This window comes from Anomalospiza imberbis, chromosome 8 (assembly GCF_031753505.1).
Source record: "Anomalospiza imberbis isolate Cuckoo-Finch-1a 21T00152 chromosome 8, ASM3175350v1, whole genome shotgun sequence".
Taxonomy (NCBI): Eukaryota; Metazoa; Chordata; class Aves; order Passeriformes; family Viduidae; genus Anomalospiza; species Anomalospiza imberbis.
Genome location: NC_089688.1, coordinates 2,534,371 through 2,552,657, shown reverse-complemented (window position 1 = coordinate 2,552,657; position 18,287 = coordinate 2,534,371). Strand labels below are relative to the sequence as shown.

The window sequence follows — 18,287 nt, the reverse complement described above, 5'->3', positions numbered from 1 at the left end:
AAGTCACTTTTTTTTTCCTGATTTGTGTAAAGCAATTCCAGGATGTATCTTATGTTCTTCTATAAAAACAGCAAAATTATTAGATCTGTCCTTACAACAAGAGATACTGCTGTGCTGTAGAATCCGCTCCAAAGGTCTGAATGCCTTAGAAAAACATTTATTTTTTCTTTATTTTACTCCTCAGCTTCCCAGCTTGTGGCATTTACTTGCAGGAGCAGTTAAATCCTGTATTATTCTTAGAATAAAATGCAACTAATTTGCTTCTAGAGTGTACATGGAGAGTTCTTAAAGCCTCATCTGCAAATCTAACTTTCTCTCTTTGTTTTCTGAAGGTGTATGAAGAGTTTGCCTGGAGTAATCCTCTCCATCCAGATATATTCCCTGGTCTGAGGAAGATGGAAGCAGAAGTAGTGAGGATTGCCTGCACGCTCTTCCACGGGGGCCCCAAATCTTGTGGTGCTGTAAGTAGCCCGTCTTTGCCTCCTGAACATTTTGGGTATTTTTGACTTTGATAAGTGCAAATGCACCTTGTGCTCTCCAGATGACCATGAGGATAAGCTCATTCTGGTGTATCCCATGCCAGCTCTGTGGAGGTTGCTTAATTTGTCTTCTTGAGAGAGACAATTTCACTCAGAGAAACAGTTCTCTAAACAAGACCGTTTACTTCAGCTTTTTTTTTCCCGCTCTTAAGTGACACAGGCTTGATGGCAGTTGGAAAAGAGAACTGGTATAATGCAGCCTGGCTCGATGTCAGTGGGGGACTGTGAACAGAGAAGTGTCACTCTGAGAAGCTCCCCTCAGTTTTAGTCTCTGAGCTGGAAATCTGCGAGCCTGCCAGATTGCTGAGCTCGAGGGCAAGGCCAGCTGGCTGGCTGGCTACTCACCAACAAGCAGGCATGGCATGGATTGTCAGCTGTCCAGCTGGAAAGCTGCATTTCCAGGCTCATGTGGCCTTCCTGTGCAAACCAGTTTTACAGTCTTGATGAAATTCCCAGCAAGAGTCCAAATGTGTGTTCTCAGACTGATGCTTTCAGTGTTGGAAGGCAGTGTTGACACAAGAGCTTAGGAGCTGAACTGGCCTTGAGAGGGCTTTCCCTGTCAGCTGGAGGCTTGCTTGTGTTAAGGAGTTGAGTACTGGTGTAGCTGGGATCAGACTCCCAGTGGGGTTGAAGATGAGCTCAGCTGTGTGGGAGTGCAAGATGTGATTGCATTTGAGAGGAGGAGGGGACACCCTCTGACCTGACTTTTCTTCTCAGGACTGTATTCCTTGTTCCACCTTCAAGATTAGAGGTGCAATGTCCTTCTTTGCTTATAAAAACCATTTCACCTCACCTCAGCTCCTTCCTGGCTTGCAGAGCTGAGATTATCCCTGGAGTAGGGCAGGGGCTGGGCATGAAGCTGTTGGGACTCGTTTCTGTCAGCAGTTGGGACATCAGCTTGGGGAACTTTGCTTGCTGAAGCCTGCACAGGGGATCTTCGGGTTTTGTTATGTAAAACACAATGTAAAGGTGTCAGCCTTGGCCTTGGGTGCTCTCCCACTGAAATGGAAAAGTGGGATTGCCTAAGAGAAGGTCAGAACAGGTAAAAAACTGCTGCAGCCAAAGTGAGACCTGCATGAATATTCTCCGGGGAATCCTTCAGTCCTCCTCTTGCTCCTGAGGACGGTGCCACAAAGCAAAGGAAGTGCACAGCCTGCTGTGGAATTCTGTCCTAGCTGCTTCAACCCCACTGGCAGGGAGAAGGGGAGGGCTGGAAAGCTGACCAGAAGATTAATTACAGCCCTGTAATTACCATGTCTGAGTGAGTATTTCCAGTGGACTTTTTTGTCTTCACCCCACTGCTCTTCCTGACTGTGAAGTGTCCAGAATTGCTGATCACTGGTGGAGAGATGTGGGTGGGTATTTGGAGGTCACATGCTCTTTAAGTAGTTGGGCTCAAAGACTTATTTTCTTCTCTTCTCCCCATAACTGAATTAACATTTCAGAATAATTTCTAGAGGCTTGGACAGTTGCAAACTCAATTAAAAAGAGAATTTTTTCAAACTGATGATTTGCTTTCTGACTTTGGAAGGCCGTGCTGCAGCTGGTGGCTCAGTGCTGCAGTTATACCTCAATAACTGGTGAGACTGTAAAGCAGAGAGGTTTTAATGCTAAGCCAGGGAAGGTGCAATGCTCTGAGTTATCTTTAAACTGTTCAAGAGGGGCTGCTGGGTCATTCTACTGAGAAGGACTCTGGGTTTACTTGATTTAACTTTTGCAGTGTTGAAATTTAGAACAACTGCTTTTTCCCCCGTGAACTCCCTCACTGCCACCTCTGAGAGGCAGAGTGTCATAGTGCCAGGCCCCTGTCCACTGGATTTACTAACCTGGTTTAAGCAGCAGGGGGACTGCTTGGCCAATTTCTTGGTGTTGGTGGTGGTCCCTGAAGGCAGATGGTACTCATTGGTCTTTCTGGAGATGGTGTCTGCATCTGTGCTGCATGGAAAGCACCAAAAAATTTCTGTCTGGACTTCTCAGTGAGGCAGTTTCACTTCTTTTGTGCTCTGATTTCCATAGCACATTGCAGAACAACACTTTGTGGCAGGAATACTCGGCTGCTCAGTCTGGGAAAAGCAGCCCAGTGACATATCCATGCTGTTCCCAAGGTTCTCTGGGATCTCTGTGTGGTCCTGCCCTGTGTCATGTGGACACCTCCCTCAGCAGGATCTCTGGGGAGCTTCCTGTTTGAAGGTTTTTGGTGTGTTTCATAAATGCCAAAATGAAACCTGTCTTTTTTACATTTCTGAATGTTAAATCAGACGAGCAGCTTGTGTTATTTACAGGAGTTGCCTTTAGCTGAGCCACGTGGGCTGTGGTTCTCCTTTGCTGACATGGGCATAGAAGCTCTAACAGTGCCCTGGTGGTTGGGGGCGTTCAGACATGCTTTTGCCTTAAATTGCTCTGAGAGATGCTTCAAGCTTTTAAGCAGTTTTAAAAGTAATAATTTTCAGCAGTGGATGGATGCTTCCTATTTCTCACTAATTACTACTATTGTTCTTACTTTAATTGTGTTATGCAAGAGCAAAGAGACAGGAATCGGTGAGTTGGGACGCCTGGAAGATGCTAATCACATTCTTGCAATGATTTGGAAGGACTAATTAAGCTCAGCACATAAAGAGGAACAGAGGAGTTTGTTCTTGTCTGATGCACTCATGTTCACAAGGTGCTTTGTTTAGCAGTGTTGGCTGTGTGGATTTCCCCTGTAATTTGGGGAGAAATCACCACTTTCATGCAAGCTGCAGTATTTTTGTTTTTAAGTAGCTTTTTGAACTTTAAAAAGGAAGGGCAGCTTTGAAGTGTAGGAAAAAATTTGTGTGCGTGTGAGACATGTAAGTATTTGATGTGGATCTCTCTGTGAATTCTTCCACTTATTCTACAGCTGAAGACAGGAGAGAGAAGGTAAAATCACCAGATGCAAGCCTGAACTTCCTGTAGAAACCAATTTTGTCTCTTCTCCCCAAATTCAGTGGCTTCCAAACTTTGGCTGCACATTTGAAGTAGGGAGATGTGAGTGATAGGTCTTGAGGGGGGCTTAAACTGTGCAGATCTGTCAGATTTTATCTGTAGTGATGAGCAGGTCACCTTGAGAGACACAAGTTGTGGAATTTACAACCTGCAGGATTCCAGGGGTTTTATGGGAGGCTGCCACAACATTATGACCATGCAGTGGATTGTGGTGTGGTTTTTTACTCTGTTACCCTAGAAATAAATTGTAGTCTTCTTTTTTTTTTTTTTTTTTTTTTTTAATTCATGGGGTAGTTCAGCTCAATGAAACTTTTGGTCAGCTTTGTCTCCAGTGTCTGAGTGGACATGTTTGTTGAGGTGAAAATGGAAGCAAAACTTCAGAGACCACGAACCAAAGTTGTTCTTTAATATCTGACAGCTTGACAGTGACATGGCCCAAGGAATCCTGGAATAGGGACCATATCTCCCGTTGCTGTTGGAATGTTGAGGTTCCAGAGCACTGGGATTTGGAGGTAGGGAGCAATGGAAGTGATATACTGAGTTTGGAAAGCAGGAGGGATATTTGTTCCCTGTGCTCTCTCCTCTCCCCTCCCATTTGCAAAACAACAAATAAATCAAGAACACAAAATGTCTGTTTACCTTCCTTTTCCCCTGCATTTTGCCTGGCCTTTGAAGATAGTGCAGGGTTGCAGAGCTGCTTAAACAATGCCTGTTTCCAGCCCCTTTTCCCGTGGCATGGAAGAGCCCGTGGACTTCCATTGAGGGGAGAGAAGAATGTTTGAGAGCCCTGGGCGGGTGCTGAATCACCGCGCCCTGGGGAAGTTGGATCCTGTGACAGTGATTCAGACTCTGGCTACAGCAGAACGAGTTTGCTGTCAGTGGCTAAGCTGACAAAGCCTCCTGTAAAGGAGCAGGCTCCATCCACAGGTATAATCCATGTGGACCAAGAGGATTTTGCTGTTGGAGCAGTGCTGGGCTGAAGGTGCTGCTCTGGACTCGGGCAGTTCTCTATGGTGGCGACTCACAATGTGCTGACTGTGGGCCAATTTAGGAAGCTGAGCTGGCTGAAATTCAGCTTTTTGGGTGGATTTTCAGCTGTCTGAGCAAGCTTTATGTGTGGTCGTCTGCCAGTCTGGGTGCCTGGGAGAAGATCCATCCTGGATGCTCTCCTTACCCTCATGTGACTGGCTGTTGACAAGTGTTGGCTCTGACCTGCCAAAAACTGTGTGTGGCTCAGCATTTCCATGCGGGGGATAAAGCCAGACTTTGAGGAAAGGCTTGTTGCATATGAAGGCAAGATGTTGGTGTTTTGGTGTTAGGATTGAAATGGGAATAAGACTGTACAGAGGCTGCTTTTTCAAGAGCAGATTATCTAGGTGAGCATAGGGAATGCTGCCCAGCAAGGAGCACAGGCCTGGTGTTCACTAACACGAATCCCAAGATCCCCATATCCTTCCTAGCAAAGTTTTCACAATCATTATCCTAAGCAGTGTAGCAAGGATAGGTGCAAGTATGCAATAATCCCATTCCTCTTCTCCCACCCAGTAGGAAGGTAGTCTATCACCAGCTGAGTTTTTTTTTTCCCCAAAGGTAATCACAACCTGACAGATTCATAAAGGCTATTGAGAAGTGAGTGGCACAGCCCATAAAACCCTTAAAACATTGTGTTCCTGCTGCCATCCATTTGCTTCACAATTAATGCAGCGAAGTCTTTATCCAATATGAAGCTCTGTTAGGTTTTATTTCTGACAGCTGTTGCTTTTAAACTTCCCCCAAAAAGCAGGAATTGTCTGTGGCGTGACAGTCGCTTCCACGCTGCCTGTGGCAGCAGCTGCTGCTGGCTTGGATTGTGTTAGGAGCAAATCCTGGCAGGCTGTGAACTTTGTTCCTTATCTCTGTACTTCAGGTTTAGTCATTGTCACACAGTCACACTTCTTGGCATTTTCAGGGTTTGCAGCCATGTCAGCAGGGAAAAACCTAAGGAAAACCCAAACTTCCAGATGTCATAAGGCATACAAATGTGATTGGGTCCTTTTTATGTTTGTTTTTGAGGGGGAAGAGGTTAAAAGGGGAAGTTGCAGTTGGTTCAGCAGGTCTGAGGAGCAAAATTAGCCCTCCATAAGCAGTATAAGTAGATTTTGATTCCTCATTTGTGTGAACCTCTGTATAACTGTCCCAGCTACCCCATATCCTCAGGTTATGGCTCAACCAATAAGTCAGTCCTGCAGGCTGCTTGAAAAACCAACCTCACATTTTCCCAGGTTAAAATTTTACTGGGGAAGGTTGTACCCAGTGTCCCCTGCATGCCAGAACTCAGAGAAGCTGACCTACAAGAGACCTTCCACTTGAAGAATTCCTTCCTGTAAAGATTTTAATTTGTGTATTTGCACCAGCTCTTGAGTTCAAGTATGCAGTAGTAAACCTATGTGCACCTTCCTCTCTCCCACCTCCTGATGCAAACCCTGTGGTCAGGGTGAAGAGGGCTGGGACAGCAGGGTTAGTGGATGGTGTGGGTACTGACTGGACTGGCTGGGGAGAGGAATGCACAAATTCCTCCTGGTGTAAAATTCCTTGTGTCCCTGAGGGCTTAGAAGCTCTGGTATTGAGCAGACCTAGGCTGGTCTCAGCAGAAAACAGGTGGGAGCGTTCCAAGTCCTGCAGCATTCCAGCTTCTGGGAAGGTTTTGTAGCTGAGGAGAGGTGCCAACCCTGAGCTGACTCCATGCCTTGGCGTGGCACTGCTCCAGACCTAATAAACCCTGCTGGACTGCAGCTGACTCAACACAGAATCAACTTTGTTGTTTCCGTATACGTGGCATAATTAATCTGTAATGCAGATAAACAATCCCCAGGTAATCAAGAGCTTAAGTAGGAGTAGTTTTGTGAGGTGAGGTGACTGTGCAATATGGTCCCCTCCTGCTGGGCTCTGGAATTCTATACTTCTTGTTTGTTTTCCCTTTCCCCCTTCCCATTTAAATAGAGGATTCAGCATTTAAATGTGCATTTTCAAGCTGAGTGTCAGAAAGCTGCCTTGTGCTGTTCAGTGGCTTCTGCTGCCCTTTAAACCCTGAGCTGTCCTGTGCACCTCTGAGGCAGAGTCAAGAGATGCTGTTCTGCGTCCCCTTCATGCTTTTCTCTCCTGCAACACCCATTTGTTTTTCCTTGTTTGCCTCTTTTCTGGTGACAGATGACTTCTGGGGGGACTGAGAGCATCCTGATGGCCTGCAAGGCATACAGAGACCTGGCTTATGAGAGAGGCATCAAGCAGCCAGAAATGTGAGTGGTTCCACCACAGCTTTTTCCTTTGGGGGCTTGTGGGATTTACTGTCCCCTTGAGCTGAGATGGTGCTGGACCTCAGTAATCCTTCATTTCACAGCTCATTGCCACCTATTCCTTGTCCATCTCTGTCTGGAGGAGAGAAATCTGTGTGGAAAGAAGAGTTCAAAAGCACAGGAACTTTTAAAGCAGCCTGGGGGGCACAGATGTTGCTGGGGGCTGTGCTGAGCAGCTGTATTTTGGCAATACCTGTCTGCTGCTCTAGACAGCCTGCTTGGATCAGCTCTGCTCTTGAGCAGATTGTCAAGCCCTTTGAAGTATTCAAGGGGTTTGATTTATTCACATCAAAGAAGGCTTAGCCTGTGAACTCTGAGGCTGGAGTTGGGCTGGTTGGAGCTCAAATGAGGAACTGTGCTAATCATTACACTGCTAATAGAGGATTTGCTCTCTCTAATGTGCTGCCTCTTTTCTAGATGGTGCATGGGAAATATTTCTCTGGTTAATTGCTTTGAGGGGAAAATGTTAAAGGAAAAGAAACACTGGTGGTTCTTTTCTTCCCTCTCTAGCATTTAAGGCTCTGATAATGATGTGAGGCCTCAGAAAACAAGGTTAATTGAGGCTGTTCAGCCACTGCCACTAGAGATGAGAGACAGCAAATGTTACATTCCTTGATCTGTTGATTTTCCAGGTTGGTCCCGGTGAGTGCCCATGCTGCCTTTGACAAGGCAGCACATTACTTTGGGATGAAGCTGATCCAAATACCACTGACCAAGGCTATGGAGGTGGATGTTCAGGTATCACTTTAGTCTCTCTCTGTGAGGAAATTAACACTGCACAGCAACTAGACAAGAAATCTAACCTGTCCAGGTAGCGAGTCAGTGGATAAAGAGGGAGGAATGCTTTGTGGAAGCAATGAAAAACAGCATGAGTAAGTGTCATTGCAGATGAAGTTGTATTGGAAATAACTGGATGTTCTCCCTTTGTCCTGTGGGATTCATTTAGACTCGGGTAATTTATGTATTTCATAAATAGCCCCAGATTTCAGAGGAGGGTGAACAAAAACATTATGGTATTTCCAAGTGGATGAGTGGTTGTAGCTCATTGCTTTCCTCTCTGTACTCTTTCATGCATTGTTTTTTAAGACCAGACTCTGCATGTTCTCACTCCTTACCTTCTTTGGCAGGATGGCACTTGATAAATGGAATGCAAGCATCTTCTCTCTTTAAATCTTCAGGCGATGAGGAGAGCTATCTCGAGGAACACAGCCATGCTGGTCTGTTCTGCCCCCCAGTTCCCGCATGGAATTATGGACCCCATTGAAGAGGTGGCAGAGGTAGGATACCCCTACCTGTAGGAACCTGTGTGTTGTAGCACTAAAACCAGCACAAGAAGAGGAGAGGGGTTCCAGGATGCTGAGCAGTGAATTTGGTGGGGGGATCTCACTGGCTGGAAGGGTATTACTGTCCTCAAATGGGCTGTTGGCCAGCAGCAGGGTATGTAGGATGCAGTTTGGGACTGAGGGGGGATGTGTGACTGTGAGACCAACCAGAAGTGCTTGTTCTTTGCTGCCTGAAAGGAAAGAACACCTCAGTGGCTCACCTGGTGAAAAGGCTTTGATTTAGGGTCTGCTGGTTGTAGCAAAATCGGTATGGAAGTCTGAGGAATGGGTGGAGGGAGTTGGAGTCAAAGGGCTGGGATCTTATTTTCTGAACACACCTCTTGGTTTCTTTCCTCTCGGTGCTCCAGTTATTTATTTTGTATGTGACCAGCCAGGGCCTCTGACCTTCGGTTCATTTGGCCCTTTTACTTTATTGTGGATACTCCTTTCAGACAATGTTGTCACATTCCTTTGGCAAACACAGCAAACTACCAAAACGCCACGTTGTTTTTCCTGTGTGTGGAAGGCAGGAAAAGGCATCCCACAAACAGTCAGCCCTTCCACATCTCCTGTCCTCCACGACTTGAGGGTGGTGTGATGTTCTCAAAGGGTTCAGTGAACTGAACTGTGAAATGCCAAATACATTTTGGTGACTGGAGTTTGGGTGCCCCAGCCACATCATTTTGATCTCTTGTTCACACACAGCTCGCAGTGAAGTACAAAATCCCCTTCCATGTGGATGCCTGCCTGGGTGGATTCCTTATTGCTTTCATGGACAAGGCAGGGTTCCCCCTGAAGCGTCCCTTTGACTTCCGTGTGGAAGGTGTGACCAGCATTTCTGCTGACACCCACAAGGTAAGGAGAAGGGTCTCACGGGGCTTTCATTTTTGGGCTGTGAATCCTGTTGCCATCCTGGCCTTCAGGCATTTCTTCCCTACTGTGTGGAGGAGTGCCGAGGTGCAGGGGTAGAGGCTGCTCTGTTCATGTCCTTTGTGCAATGTGCCAAAGTACAGAACCTCTGAGGCTGGGAAAGACCTCCAAGACTGAGTCCAACCTGTGAGCAGTCCCCACCTTATCAACCAGAGCACTGAGTGCCACATCCAGTCATTCCATGAACACCTCCAGGCATGGAGACTCCACCACCTTCCTGGGCAGCCCCTTCAACCCTGACAGCCCCTTTTTCCCCTTCCACAAAGAAATTGCTCCTGGTTTCCAACCTTAACCTCCCCTGGCACAACTTGAAGCTGTTTCCTCTTGTCCTGTCACTTGTTTTCTCTGAGCAGAACCTGACCCCCATCTGCCTTCACCCTCCTGTCAGGGAGTTGTAGAGAGTGAGAATGTCCCCCCCGAGCCTCCTTTTCTCCAGGCTGAGCCCCTTTCCAGCTCCCTCAGCCTCTCCTGGGGCTCCAGCCCCTTCCCCAGCTCTGTTCCCTGCCCTGGCCATGCTCCAGCCCCTCCAGGGCTCTCTGGCTGGGAGGTCCAGAGCTGGACACAGCCCTCGAGGGCCCCCAGCACAGAGGGACAATCACTGCCCTGGTCCTGCTGGTCACACTACTGCTGATCCAGGCCAGGTGCCATTGCCACATGGGCACGTGGTGGCTCATGTATAGCCACTGTCACCAGCACCCCAAGGCCCTTTCCAGCTTTCCAGCCCCTCTGCTCAGCCTGGAGCTGCAGGGGGTTGCTGTGACCCAAGGGCAGGACCTTACACTTTGCCTTGCTGAACCTCTGCCCATGGATCCAGCCTGTCCCAAGGCCTCTGCAGAGCCTTCTGCTCTCCAGCTGATCAACAGATGGGATCTTGGTGAGGACCTGGATGCATTCCTGTGCCCTCTTGCTGCTTTCTAACCCTTTCTGTGCCCCTTGCAGTATGGCTATGCTCCCAAGGGCTCCTCGGTGGTGCTCTACAGTGACAAGGAGTACAGGAAGTACCAGTTCTTCATAGCCCCTGACTGGCAAGGGGGAATTTATGCCTCCCCCTCCGTGGCAGGCTCCAGGCCTGGTGGGATCATAGCTGCATGTTGGGCAACCCTGCTGCACATTGGAGAGTCGGGCTACGTTGAGGCTACGAAGAGGATCATTAGAACAGCTCGTTTCCTGGAATCCGAGTACGTGGGTGCCTCGGGGTTTGGATCCTGCTGGGCCCCTCCTCCCAAACTGCTTTTGTTTTGTTTTTGCCTGGTACCTGCTGGGCAGTTCTGGGAGAACATTTGTTTGTGCCCATATAGCTGAGGGACACAGATGGGAGGGGTGCAGGCACCTTCATTCAGCTTGGCTTTGAGAATTCCTTCTGCCTCAGCTGTGGCTGAGGGGGAATCTGGAGGGAGGACAAAAGAAGGGTTATACTCCTCCTTCTTGGGCTGCTTGGGTGGCTGTGTAAGAGAAGCTGATTTTCTCTGCTTTTCTGTCTTCTCTCTTTTCCATTTCTTCTGAGTTTACTTGACTTTAGGGTATGTAATGACCCAGGTCCTCTGGCAAGTCCCAATGGCCTGGGCTGGGTGCATGATTTTTGGGTGGGAATGTGCTGCCATCTGTTCCCTCTTGCAGCTTTTCCTTTAATGCTCCAGCTAGGTGGGCAGAATGTCTGAACCCTGTAACATTGATCAGTCATTTCCTGTCTCCTTCTTTTCAAGGTTGAGAAAAATTGACAGCATCTTCATTTTTGGGAAGCCAGAGGTGTCTGTCCTCTCCATTGGCTCGGACACTTTTGACATCTATCGATTATCTAATTTTTTAGCTGCAAAAGGATGGAACTTGAATGTCCTACAGTTCCCACCAAGGTGAGTGTGTGGAGACCAGGGAGTGATGTATTTAGCCAGGGTATGCAAGATGGTCAACTTCAGGCCATGTAGCTCTTGTGATTTGCTGAGTACTGTTGTCCATAGCTGATAAATTGTATGTAGAATTTTCCTCTGCAGAGCAGGAATCGCTTTTGTAATTGCCATTATACAGCAGTGAAGATAAAGTAATAGTAATTTTAATGAGCCTGGCAGAGGACTTTCTATTTACCTCTATCTAATACAAGCAGAAAAATATAAATAACCAAGGCTCTATCTCATGTTTAGTTAACTGAGGGTTTGTAGATTGATTTATTTATTTTCGCTGTCTTCCTCCTGCCCATTGAAGATGAAGGAAAGTAAAACAACGATGAAGGGCTGATCATTTTCAATGTAAAATTAATCTTTGTCAGAGACTTTTCCTTAAGTGGGAAATTGGGCTTTTGTGGGCAGAAGGGGCCCATGCTCACTGGATGCAGCTGCACTGAAAAAAAATTTGACTGGCCATGTGAAGCAAAGTCCAGAGAGCCTGAGGTGATAGCTCAGAGGTGGGTGCATCCTTCTGGTGATTAGAAGCTGCAGAGGAAGAAGAGGGAAATGATGGCAGGGGTCCCCATGCTTGCAGGCAGCTGCGTTTTTCTCACCAGAGGTACCTGGAATGAGGTGAGAAACCTAATTGTGAAGTCAGGAAGGAAGGAAGAATGAGCTGGTTCTAGTAAGCATTTTGCAGGGATTACCCTTAGTGGGAATGCTGTTTCAAGGAGATCCGCAATTATCACTGGCCACAGAAGGGCTCAGAAAAGTTGGAGCTGTGTGTACTGGAGGTGGTTAATCCCTGCCCTCTGCCCTGCCTATCCAGCATCCATCTCTGCATCACGCAGCTGCACACCAAGCCTGGCGTTGCTGAGCAGTTCCTGAAGGATGTCAGGGACAGCATCCAGGACATCATGAAGGACCTCAACGCCAAGACCACCGGCATGGTGAGGAGGCCAGCACACAGTGCGGGGGTGTTTGGGCTGAGGGTGTTTCTCCTGTGTAACAGCCTCTCTTCTCTGCTTAGGGAGCCATCTATGGAATGGCGCAGTCTGTCCCAGACAGGAGCCTGGTGGCAGAGATTTCCCAGGCCTACCTGGATGGCCTCTACAGCACGGATATTCCCAGCAGTGAAAAGCACATGAACGGCTCTCCGGGCCACCACTGACTGTAGTGCAACAATCTGTGCCTTGCCAGCCAGCACTGGGGTGGTTCCAAAGGTTTCCTAGGGAAAGAGATTGCAGTTCCTTTGTTCCTACAATTGCAGGTCTGAAGGTGGCTTGATCTGGAAGAACTCCTTCCCTGTCTTAGTCTGTTCTGAAATCTGCATTGTTTTCATGCCCAATTTCAGTTTTAGGGCTTTTCCTCCCTCCCCCCTGCCTGTTTTCATCATGGCTGTTGATGGTGAATTGAATGTCCATTCCACAGCTCTGAATTCCTCAGGTACTCTTGCATGTCACTTCAGTCCGTGTTGTTTCTCCTCCTCAGACCTGGTATTCAGCCAGTGTCCAGCCAAGTGTTAAATTTGAGTTCTCACATTGTGTTACATGACTCCAATCTTCCCAGAAATTAATGGTAGACAGTAAATTGGAAATTTTGTTTTCTCTTGAGTATTCCTGTAAGCTGCTGCATTTAACAGACTGTGCTGGGAGCCTTGTATCTGTGTAATGCAGAGCTGATAAATTGGCAGAGGGAAGGCAGTCATGGCCTCCTTTTGAAATCCCCTCTGGAGATCTCAGCGAGACTGCAATCAATATCTGCTGAGGGGGAGAAAAAAAACAACCCAAAGTCCTTTTCTGGAATCTCTTGAACAACAGCAGAAATAGAAACCACGCAGGTGGTGTAGGGAGAGGAACTGGATGGTACTGAAAACCCCGGGTACACCGTGGCTGTTCTGCTCCCCTGCCTCCTGTAGAAGACATGCATTGACCACCCAGGAGTGCTGTTTTTCCTTGCACAAATCTGGAGGGAGGTGCAAAGCTCATTTCACTGTTCAGAACTTGAAGGTTTTACACTGTCCCCTCACGATGCTGTAGCAGAGCCAATCAGGCCCTGGCCCGTGTCACAGTCAGGGGCGTCGTGTGCAGACAGTTTTTTTTTTTAGCACGGTCTTTTAGTATCAGACTTTTGTAATAGGAGTAATCTCAGCTCTTTGCACTGATTCTTTTAAGGCACATTCTCAAAAGGGCATTCACCATTGTGCCTTGATGCTTCTCTGGCTTTTTTTTTTGTGGCATGCCAGGGAGGGTTGGAGGGTTCAGCTGTTTGACCATGACCTTGGTTGTGGTCGTTTCTCTATGGTACTAATTCTGAAAACAAACCTCAAAGGCAGGCTGGCCTCAGAGGAAGCACCCTTGCCTGTTAGGTAGGATAGTAATTGTAATGAGCCAAGTCCCTTCACAGTATTACAAAGATGCTGGGAGAAGCAGAGGAAAGGATGCAGCAAGTCGGAGCTGTTCCAGCCTTGGGCACGTGGCTCAGCCTTCCTATTTTCCCCGCTGTTCTTAGGGTGACAGAGTTTTCCCAGCGCAGCCTTGTGAGGCAGTTGTGGCCTCGAGGACAAGCCAGAATCTCTCAAGTAGACTTGGAGTTACTCCTGCAGGGCTTTCCCATGTTTCCTCTCAGCTTTTTGCATGGAGCAGAGTTTCCTAGGCAGAATCCCACACGTGGGTGTAGACTTCATGTCGTGTGTGCACAGTCCTGTGCAGGGCATCTGAAGGCATCTCTCTGCCCTAGCCTGTTGGCCTGAAGCTGACCCTGGCTGAAGCACAGGAATTTTAAGGAGTGAGAAGGTCACTGACCAGCTCCTACACAAACCAGTGCAGCCTTGGGCCCAGCCATTGTGGGAAGGATCCTGGCTTTCCAACAGCTTTATTCCCTGTGCTAGGAGACACAAGCATTTTGGCTATCTGCCCTGAGCTTGATGACTTCATGCAAATCTCTGAGCCCTTTTGAAATCATTGAATTGCCTGAGAGTCTCTTGATGGTGATTCCAGCTCTGGCAGTTTGTATTGGACCTATTTATTCTCTCAAGGTCTTGCCAATGTGACCATTACTGTATTTCTGCGTTTGGAGGCAGTCTTCAGTGTCTGGCTACTGTGATGGTTCTCTTTGGAACCGAGATTTAACAAAACAAAACAAAAAAAAAAAAGGGAGGTACTCTTTTTGTTTCTGCTTTAAAAGAAAGAAGGGGTGGATTGGGGTGAGCTGAAGGAGAGTGAAACTCCCTTCTCCTCCTTCCCTGGTTGCATTTTCCTCCCAGGAAGTAGGTGGATCTAACAGATCAGTGCTCCATTTCACATTTTTGGATGTATTTGAAGATGTTATTTGTAAGTCAATGTATTCTATTCTGGGCTTTGCTTATTAATAATATTTGTGGGTTTAATTGTTCCATATGTATTTATCGTATACTGTAAATGTAATCCTGTGGTCAGGAATAGGCCACTGTAATTCCCTGGTGTGTAGTTTTTATTCATCCTTGTCACCTAACATGTAATCTGCATCTACTTTATCATGCCAAATGGTCTTGGAAAAACAGATTTACAGGCTGTGTGATTGTTTTAAAGACAAAAAAGAGAAGAATTTGATGAACTGGATTATGATCTGAAACTGGACGGTACTTTTAGACCTGGAGGGATCCTTGCCACGGTTAATTCCTGCGGGATTTTCTGCTTTTCCAAGCAGGACACTCAATTTGTTGCTTGTACAAAGCACTCCCAAGGGATTCACCTGTTCTTAGGTACTAGAATGAAGAATATCCAATGGGATGGACCAAGAAGAGATGTGTGTCTTCATGCCATGGATTTCATCTGCACTTTTCTGATGACTTGGGGAAGAGGGGAGCGGAAGGGTTGCGTACAACACAGTAATACCTTGCCCAATAAATCCACGAGGACTTTTTAATGGACAAATGGGATGAGTTGATCTGATGGCAATTTTCTGCTTTGCTCTGATTTGCCGCTGTCAAACTGGAGGCTGAAATATCTGGAGAGATGGTGAAAATGGGCCTGGTTTGTATTAAAATGGTGCATTTAACTATCTAGGCTCACTGAGCTCTTTTCTGCTTCAGTGCTTGTTTGAATGAATGGGGACCTATTGTTCCTGGAATTTGCTCATGCACAGCCTGGTCTGTGGCAGGGAGGATGGTTTATGAATCTTACTAACTCTGCCGGAGGGCTGTTCTGTCCTTCTGTCAAAATGAAGGTGGTGTCTGTGTCTGCATCTTGTGTGTGATGTTAAAGGATGATGGAAGTTAAGAGCTACAGATTTTCTGTTAATGCTTTGTAGGACTTTAAAGGGTTAAAAAAAAAGAAGAAAAGAAGACTTGAACTGGGTGTTTGTAGTGTTTTTCCCCAGACGGTGGTGCTGAAATCAAATGCTGTTGTTTTCACATGAGATTGTTCATTGTATCAGTGAAGATCCTGCACCACCAAATCCACCCCCAACCTCTTTTTGGGAAGTATTCCACCCTAAGCAGCCCCTGCCCTGGTGCTGTGCTGCTTTTGTGTCTTTTGGTTGTCCTTTCCCTGTATTTGTGCTTTGACTGTGGCACAGCTGTGATTTTACACAAGCAGTTTTTACCTGCCCTGGCTTTGATCACCTTTTAGTCTTTCAGACCCCAGTCACTCTGAGGTGAAGGCACCTGCCACTTCTGTGTGTGTGTTTTTTGTGGCAGCAGCACCTTCTTGAGAGCAGTCAGGGCAGTACCTGCCCTTGGGGCAACCTGTTGGTGTCATTTGGTCAGTGAGGCCTCTTTCCAAAGAGCCATCAGGTGAAATGAGATGTTTATTGTAAACTTTTTCAGTTGGTATCCTACAAAAGGCTGGCTCCAGTTGGGGTGGGACCACGTGCCTGATGTAATACTGCTGGAGAGGGGTTACAGCAATGACAGATTGCACAGCACGTTGCTGCTTGGTCACAGAGAAGCCAGAGGGTTCACAAAACATGTTTTAGGCAGAAAGCACATTCCAGGAGATAAGGAGCAACAACAGGGGCTGGATGGGGGCAGGCTCTGGACAGATTTACTGGTGCAGTGGTGTAACTTGACTCTGGAAGGACATCAACCTGTTGGAGCGAGTCCAGGGGAGGTACCAAGATGATCAGAGGGATGGAGCACCTCTGCTATGAGGAAAGGCTGAGAGTTGGGATTGTTCAGCCCAGAGAAGAGAAGCTCTGGGGTAACCTAATTGCAGCCTTCCAGTGCCTGAAGGAACCAACAAGAAACATGGAGAAGAACTTTTTACAAGAGCATGTAGTAACGGGACGAGGGGAAATGGATTCACACAGAATAGGTTTGGATGGGACAGTGGAAAGAAATCCTTCCCTGGGAGAGTGGGCAGGCCCTGGCACAGGGTGCCCAGAGAAGCTGTGGCTGCCTCTGGATCCCTGGAAGTGTCCAAGGCTAGGCTGGACTTGGAGCAGCCTGGGACAGTAGAAGGTGTCCCTGCCCATGGCAGGGGGTGGAATGAAGTGATCTTTAAGGTTCCTTCCAACCCAAACCATCCTGTGACTCAGTGATATGACTGACTCCTGGTAAGAGGCTCAGCAGCTGGGGGTGTGGGATCACATGGCTAAGGAAGGGTTTAAGGATGGAATATGCAAGATCAGAGATGGATACATGCACCCTGAGAAGTGCCTCCATCCATCTGAGCTGTGCTGGGGGGCTGGCGAGGTGTCAGGCTGTCTGGAGCCAGGGTCTAGCTTGGAAGTGGGAAAAGGCTCTGGGTGCAGCCATCGAGGCAGGACACAGTGGCACAGAGGGTTTTTGGCTGCGTGGATCCCTGGTCAGGCGAGGGAAGCTGCCACCTGCTCAATGAAGCTGGCCAGGTTGATGTCTCGCTCCGATAAACCCCCGCAGTCGTGGGTGCTCAGGGTGATGTGAACCTAAGGCAGGCAGACAGACAGGCTGAGTGTTGTTGACAGAAACAGCAGGGCTGCTTTCCTCAGTGCTGCATCTGATGAGGCACTAGCTCCAAACTTGTTAGCAAAATTCCCTGGGGTGGCAGAGGCACTCTGGCACTTTGCCTGGTTTTTCTCCTTCCTACATCTCATGCTGGCCACAAGCTGTCACTGCCACCCCTGCCTTGGTCACAGCAGCCACCTGTGCCCATTCTCAACTCACTCTTTTCCCCAGAAGCTTTTCCTGTGGCTGCAACTTGATACAGACTTTAAAAAGCAACGGTGGTGCCAGCCTTTGGCAGCTACTGCTCAGCTGGACGGGATAAAAGGAGGAGGAAAGGATCTGTGATAGATGAGGGCTGGCTGTGATACAGGAATAGCATCTGAGGGAAGAGGTCCTGCTGATGAGAACAGCACTTGCTGCTCCTATTTTATGCCTCAAAAAAGGGAGCTGCTCCCTGAAGTGCTCTGCTTTGTCCCCACCATCTGTGTTTCTTACCTTATTGTACACATTGAACCATTCAGGATGGTGATCCAGTTTTTCTGCCTGTAGAGCCACTCTGGTCATGAAGCCAAAGGCCTGCAGGGTAAGAAGGAAAGTTAACTCTGAACCATTTACCCTGCAAGATACTGGTTTTCACCCCCATTACTATTAATTTTACACTGCCTGTGTCTACATAACCCAACCAAATGCAAGGCCTGGATAGTCTGGGAGTTTTCTATGGGTTTTCTTCTTCCTGAGGAGTGTTTCCCAGACAAACTCTATGCTGGATCGAGCACTTTGGTGTCTTGGGGAGGTTATTTTGCTCAGCCATTCCATTTCAGGAAAGACACAGAGTACTTTCTTTGGCTGAGCTTGCAGAGGGGACTCCCTGCTCTGCAGAACTCCGTGCCCCCGGTGCTCGTACCCGGTTGAAGTCCTTGAAGTGGAACTCTTTGAAGATGGCATCTCTGCCTTCCACCTCGTTCCACCCCACGGCTCGCAGGTTTGGCAGCAGCTGCTCCCTCTCCTCTGTGCTCAGCCTGTGGGCTTTGCCTGCCTGGAAAGGGAAGGAAAGTGAAGAGGAGCAGGTCAGAGTGGCAGAAGTAGGATGAAGCAGATCCCATGGGTCATGGAGATATGGGAACATGGAGGCAGCTGCAGAGTGAGTGGGAGGGTTGGAATATCGGTGTCCTCTGCTCCCTGCCTGGAATACATCCTGCATGTACCAAGGAAGTCCAGCTGCTTCCTTCTGTCCTCTCACCTGCAACACCTCCCACAGTGCATGAGGTACTAACAAATGATACCAGACTCCAAAATACATTTGGATAACACATTTGGATAAACTCCAAAATACATTTTCTTTTACATATAATCTTCTGGGGGGGAAAGAAACAAACCCAACTTAAAAAGCAGAAGCTCTTGTGATCGTTTCTAGATCT

General features: G+C 47.7%; 2 protein-coding genes across 2 annotated transcripts in view; one reads left to right on the top strand and one right to left on the bottom strand.

The window, feature by feature from the left end:
• SGPL1 (sphingosine-1-phosphate lyase 1) overlaps positions 1-12,929 on the top strand; it is a 29,221-nt gene extending 16,292 nt beyond the window's left edge. Inside the window, exons 6-14 of the mRNA XM_068196948.1 lie at positions 333-461; positions 6,690-6,778; positions 7,468-7,573; positions 8,014-8,112; positions 8,863-9,012; positions 10,027-10,265; positions 10,791-10,937; positions 11,794-11,914; positions 11,995-12,929. Of these exons, the coding sequence (XP_068053049.1) occupies positions 333-461; positions 6,690-6,778; positions 7,468-7,573; positions 8,014-8,112; positions 8,863-9,012; positions 10,027-10,265; positions 10,791-10,937; positions 11,794-11,914; positions 11,995-12,135 (1,221 nt within the window). The 3' untranslated portion in view covers positions 12,136-12,929. The remainder of the gene's footprint in view (positions 1-332; positions 462-6,689; positions 6,779-7,467; positions 7,574-8,013; positions 8,113-8,862; positions 9,013-10,026; positions 10,266-10,790; positions 10,938-11,793; positions 11,915-11,994) is intronic.
• A 3,442-nt stretch (positions 12,930-16,371) lies between these two features.
• PCBD1 (pterin-4 alpha-carbinolamine dehydratase 1) lies at positions 16,372-17,903 on the bottom strand. The gene is made up of 3 exons (XM_068196957.1): positions 17,774-17,903; positions 17,365-17,445; positions 16,372-16,850 (listed from the first exon to the last, which is right to left on the bottom strand). Exons 2-3 carry the CDS (start codon positions 17,431-17,433, stop codon positions 16,752-16,754), a joined length of 168 nt encoding a protein of 55 aa, XP_068053058.1. The 5' UTR covers positions 17,434-17,445; positions 17,774-17,903; the 3' UTR covers positions 16,372-16,751.
• Between the last annotated feature and the right edge of the window lie 384 nt (positions 17,904-18,287).